The following is a 6,194-nucleotide window of genomic DNA, read 5'->3' as shown; positions in this document are numbered from 1 at the left end:
CGATTTAAATATACCAAATGTTCTCTCAATGGCGTTTCTCAAAGAGGCATGACGAAGATTGAACAACTCTTTTGCATCTTAGGGTGACGACCTGGGACAGTAAATTCTTGGACATGATAACGAACACCTCTAAAAAGAGCCAAGAATTGATGTTGATTTGCATATTCACAATCCATTAAAAAAATTTAACTATCGAACTGTATTTGTAGAATCAAGTAACCAATGGATAACATATATAATCTTGAAAAATTACAAATTTTTTAAATAAGTAACGTATAGAACAAAAAAATACTTTGTGGCACCTTAAACCCGTCATTTCTTGATAAAACATATGTTAATATGTTTGAATCATGGGCAGATCCCTCCCATACACTATTCGGTATTCTTATAGCAAAAACATTTTATTGATTAATTATTTATGCATATTGAATAGACAGATGATTGAAATTTTGATTTTGTTAAATTGAATTGTGATTTTTTTCTTCATATATTAAACATATTTACTTTTTAAATAATTAAATTTATTTACATTATAAAATTTATTTTAAAGTGAAAATGTCATTTATGTTAAATAATTACTAGTTCAAAGAAAGTTTAAAAAAATATTTATTTATAAAAGTATAAAAATTGTACCATCAATCAAAAAATTTGTAAATGTCCACAAAAATATTGAAAAAAGTCTACAAAAGTCAATGGAATTCTGTTTACAAATCTATGATATTCTATAAAAGTCAATAAAAATCTATCAAATCCACAAAAATCTATTATTTAAAAAAAAATCATTGAAAATCATTAAATCTCATTATTGAATACATCGCTGATCCCACTAAGGTATAGGCTGCAGAACAAAAGCGGAATAAAGCTTAAACAGACAAACCAACATATATCCAATCCTCATTCTCTCTCTCTCTCTCTCTCTCTCATGCAAGCTCTATGTATAGACAGACACAGCTTCGTGATATATTTCATATCAACCGCATTCCGTAAACGCGCCATCTATTTGTATCTTATTTTTGTTACCTAAATCTAAGAAGATAGTAGCGATAAACAAAATCGTCCTAAAAGGCAGCATGTTTTGGATTTTGATATTTTAACTAGAAGAAATTTGGTTTCGGTACAATAAATTGGTCTTTTTCTCTAAATCCAAATATAAGTTATCATTCAATTCTCGTATAAAAAAAAACTTATTTAGTCCGAGAGTTTATCTAGTGTAAATCGAATAATAATAGATTCGGGTTTTATCATCATAAAAAAGACCTTATTGAATCGGTGATGGACTAAGATTTTGATTCACAATGTATGTATATTGCATCTATGATCTATCTAAGTTTTGACGGGCAAATTATAATTATCGTCACCGTAAAATATATAAAAATAAAAAACATCAATCACCTATAATAAATTGAAGATCTTTTTATAACATGTGTTTTTAAAAAACGGGTGCGTTTAACTCATTTGCACAGAATCTAATGCAAGATTTTTAGGTTCTTAAAAAGCACAAGGTTTTAAAATAAATTAAGTCTCATGTATGACGGTCTTACGAATTTTTATTTGTGATGTGGGTCAACTCTGCTCATATTTACAATAAAAAATAATATTTTTTCATAGATGACCCAAATAAAATATCTGATTCATAAAATTGACATATGAAACAGTCCCACGTGAGTTTTTGTATTTAAAATTTCATGTGGGGTTATTTTGTTTTTTTCGGTTTTCACACAGGCGCTAAAGCTACTCCATCCCTCTCAAATATTAAGATTACATTTCTTTTTTCATTTATCTCAATTAAATCGTCTAATTTTCATACTTAATATTATTTTACCGCCCTTATCATATGATATGATACATTAATGTATTTCCAACAATTTTTAATTCTATCGAAAATATTCATTAAAAAAATGTAAATGGTAAAATTTTTTTTTTGTAAAATTTACTTTTCTAATAAATTACCATCCGTCATTTGTATATTTGACGTTTACTAAACCACATAGTACTTTATGTCGAGAGGTACTTTCAAATTTGACAACTAGTTTCTTGATTTGTAATAGAAGTCGATGAATCAGTGGGCTATGTTCCTTAGAGACGATGGTTAAATTTGAAAAGACGTTGGAAAGTTACTTCGATGCTCAAATCAAATAAAGATCGGAGTAATATATACTGATTTGTCATAGTTTCCAAGAGATGAGATTAAAATATATATATATATAGCATATGAATTTCACTAGAAATAGAATGTTTGCATATAGTAAAGAATATTATGATACACCTTTGATGTAAAATGAAATTTTTTGCAGAATTTTTATTGGGATCATATTCAAACTTGATGATCTTGTGTATGACTAATTTGTGGAATAGATGCAATGGAAACATCACTAACGTGACCACATGAATGACTTGGTCTATGACTAATATGCATTTAATTTGATATTCGGAAGACATAAAACGAAAAAATATGTTTTTGAAGAAAAAATGTAATCTTTGTTTTTATTTATTTATTTTTGGAAACAAAGGGGAAATAAATCCAAATATACCCATTGATTTCTCATTATAAGTTATAAAGTAGTAATAATAAACGCAGAGAAAAAGATTTCCCCGAACAATTTGAGTTTTTCTTGCAATTAATTACTCAAAATGGAGTGTATATTAATGTCCTTTGGTGGTAACATCTAAAAGATCAAAATGAAAAGAAAAGAAAAAGAAATCACTCCGGGGTGCTGTCAGAATGTGTGAAAGAGATGTGTGCAAGGAATAATCCCTCAATAGTCCGAGACAAATGTGGACAGGATATTCTTCTTTAGTGTGAACTCATCCGCCTTGGCTGGGTTGATAGACTGCAATAAACATCCATAATAACATTATCTAAGATTGTTTTGTCCCTCACAAATTTTTATTCCTAAAACCGTTTTTTCATTTTTTCGGAGTTGGGAGACAATGTTTGTGTTACAATTGGATTACGAACCTCAGATATTGTCCCAAACTTCAGTGTTTCTAAACACTTGTTTTAAAATAAACTTTTTCAACCTATATCATAGTTGGGGGTGGGTGTTTAAAACAAAAGGATATTTTCGAGAAGGGACGAAAATATTTTCTAGTAGTGTAGTTTTTGTTTCTACATGTAAGAAAATATTTCTCAAGATGATTAAAATCTACCACAGTAATACTATGTTTTACCTCCTAACAACAATGACCCACCGTGACAAATCTAATTCCAGAAATGAAATGATCTAATCCAAATGCAATGCGACAAAAGTGAAACCATAGTCATAATTAAGCATTACAATCTTTATATACAAATATATTATGTAGTGTTTGTAAGAGCTTATCTTAAGTGTTTATAAGTTTCTGACCAATGAAATGTTTGAAAATTGTATGTAGAAACTGGGAAGCACTTCAAATAAGTTATTGCAAACACTATCTAACTAGCATATAATGAGGAAGGAAGTAGGATAACTGGTTAAAAGTTTTTAGTTGTGGTTCTGAGAAAGTCTAGAGTAAGGAGCCACCAAAAATTTACCTTGGCTAGCATGCGTTCTAGTCGCTGAACTTCGTTTTTGGTGTAATCAGCACCTTTGTCCAAGCAACTCTTGGCAGCTTTCACATATATCTTCCCGTATCTGAGAAAATTATGGAAAAGAAACGTGAAAAAAATGCACCCCTTCTATATGTGAACATATGTTGTTAATTTAGTAATGAGTAATGAAATTACGACAAGCTTTCCTACACAACTATGGACAAAAAGTGCAACGTATAATTTATTCATATATTTTGTAAGAAATGTAAACAAGATGATGCCATAGAGACAACCTTGCAGTAGAACCCGTAAGTTTTTCAGCTTCCACTTCTATCTGGTTGAATACCGCCTTTTTATCCTCATCTGTTGCACTTATAAATTCCTTTACTAAGCTACTTAGGGTCTCAACAACACCAGCCTAAAAGACGACAAAAAACTAAGCAGAATAAACAAGAAGTACCAGAGATGGAAATGCCCGTAAATTTGCTACTGACCTTAGAAGTCAATTGTCCTTTTCCATTTCGGCTAGTTCCACACTTCTCATTGATGAAGTTAACAAAGTCATCTAAATCTCTGTCACCATCATAATCTTCACCAGCCTTGTTGTTCTTTGGGAAAAATTTCAGGGTAGGAAAACCACTCACACCGTACCTGCTTAGCAGGCCACCCAAGGTTATCCATACTGGAATTTATCTTCAATATATTTTGTTGATAAGACAAAAGGAGGAGGAGAAGCAACAGTCAGGGCCACACATTTTTTTGAGTACTTACTTCTCTGCAAGATCTTTGTAACTATCAGCCTCAACATTGGCAATTACAACATTTTCTTCCAAGTCGAATGCTTTTGCAACCTTTTCGTAAGTCTACATGTAAAAAGCAGAAAAAAGTTAAGGATTTCAAATACACGCCACCACACGACACTTTATTTCTTAAGGAGTCGAGAATGAAGTTACAGGAGCAAGGTTCTTGCAATGGCCACACCTGGAAAAGTAAATCATTGATCAGAAATGAAGAGCATGTTTAAATGACTTAACACCACCATGCCAATGGAAGCCTATGAAGTTGTTACAGCCTATCAACTGAACCATCTTATCCTAATTTTTAGGAATGGCACTTACCAGGGTGCATAAAACTCCACAAGAACATCTTTTTTCTCATCGAGTACGATTTCATCAAAGTTGTCAGGAGTTAGAACCACTACACTTGAAGGGCTTTTAGCAATCTTAACATTTGTCCCTGAGAACAGAACATAAAGACATTTGAGAAAATAATGTAATAAAGAACAACGTAAGAATGAATCTGAATAATATTTGTGCAGAAGACATAAAATGATCACATAAGTAGCCAAGTAATGTTCATAGGCATCAAACTTGAATTTATTTTGCGTAAACAAATCAAGACATATTTTTATTTTGGACTGAAATTGTGGCCTCCATTCATGCAAAACATATTTTTTCAGCCACTACGAATGCCAACTTCAACAATAATTTGTTTTAAAAAATAAATTAAAGCCTTTAGCGAGAATAAAACGTAAAAAAACAGCGCACTATGTTTCGTCAAATATGATTAAAAAGTTAATAATGGGTGCGACAGTATGTAACAACCACAAACTTTTACCTCCTTCACTGTTAACAAATTCGGCAAGGGCTTCTGCACTACGTTCACCTTCATACCTAAGAAACAGGACATTTATTTATGAGGAATGCACAACCGGAAAACATCACAATCTAAGAGTTTCGGGCTAAGCGCAGAAACTCACTTTTTTGGCTCCAAAGAGCCCTTAGGAAACCATTGGATGGTGGGATAGCCAGAAACCCCATTTTTACTGCAAAGATTTTTGTGCTCATCACAATCAACCTGCGATATAATTATTCACCAAAGATTAAGACACCGACAAAACAAATATAAATAGAAATGGGAATAATCTCCTCTCATACTTCATTGAAACCAGATCCTAGATGAGAGAGAACATTTGACTGAATGACTGTGACATTAAGCTCTAGATGACAAATTATGAGTTTTAAATTTCTTTAATATGGGTAACAAAATCAATATTAACGATGCAGTTAAAAACATTTGAAAAAAGAAATATAACCTTGCCAATTAAAACTGATTTGGCCTTCTTGAAACTCGCCCCAAGGTTTTCATACTCTGGAGCAAGCTTTTTACAGTGTCCACACCTGCAAAGAAAGGACCACACATCCTAAAAACCATTGTTGCGGTAGCAGCGAGGATTCCGAAAGGCTTCACGAAAATTTCACAACCAGAACAAGCAGTTTACTCGGGTCAATAAAAAATATACGATCCATTTAAAATTTAATTAAATAAAAGGGATTTTACTTTTTTAAATCGAGAATAGGGAGTTGAATATGTTAGTTAGATAAGATCATTAATTAGTTCATTAATTAGTTAGTTAAATTTCACCAGGGGTCGAGCTCTTTGTTCGGGTTGAGCTCGACCCACTCTTCTAAATTTTTTTATGTTTTTAAATAAAAAAAATGAAGAGTCTTCTACTTCTAATTTTTTTTATTTTATTTTTAAAATAAAAAAAATGAAGAGTAGGCCACTCTTCTACTTCTATTTTTTTATTTTTTAAAAATAAATTTTTTTAAAAAAAAAATAAAAAAATGAAAAAATAAAAAAAAATGGAAATTCTATTTTTTTTAAAAAAAATAAATTTTTT

General features: G+C 31.1%; 1 protein-coding gene across 1 annotated transcript in view; it reads right to left on the bottom strand.

Annotated features, from left to right (window-relative positions):
- Positions 1-2,516: 2,516 nt before the first annotated feature.
- The window catches only part of LOC140985379 (protein disulfide-isomerase like 2-1-like), a 5,891-nt gene continuing 2,213 nt past the window's right edge, over positions 2,517-6,194 (bottom strand). Inside the window, exons 2-11 of the mRNA XM_073453232.1 lie at positions 5,607-5,691; positions 5,271-5,368; positions 5,129-5,184; positions 4,630-4,747; positions 4,465-4,492; positions 4,283-4,374; positions 4,006-4,162; positions 3,805-3,929; positions 3,515-3,614; positions 2,517-2,831 (exon numbers count right to left, since the gene is read on the bottom strand). Coding sequence (XP_073309333.1) covers positions 2,757-2,831; positions 3,515-3,614; positions 3,805-3,929; positions 4,006-4,162; positions 4,283-4,374; positions 4,465-4,492; positions 4,630-4,747; positions 5,129-5,184; positions 5,271-5,368; positions 5,607-5,691 — 934 coding nt within the window. The 3' untranslated portion in view covers positions 2,517-2,756. The remainder of the gene's footprint in view (positions 2,832-3,514; positions 3,615-3,804; positions 3,930-4,005; positions 4,163-4,282; positions 4,375-4,464; positions 4,493-4,629; positions 4,748-5,128; positions 5,185-5,270; positions 5,369-5,606; positions 5,692-6,194) is intronic.

Source organism: Primulina huaijiensis, chromosome 9 (genome assembly GCF_012295235.1).
Source record: "Primulina huaijiensis isolate GDHJ02 chromosome 9, ASM1229523v2, whole genome shotgun sequence".
Classification (NCBI taxonomy): Eukaryota; Viridiplantae; Streptophyta; class Magnoliopsida; order Lamiales; family Gesneriaceae; genus Primulina; species Primulina huaijiensis.
The sequence above is the reverse complement of the archived record's forward strand: the minus strand, read 5'-3'. Positions and strand labels throughout refer to the sequence as shown.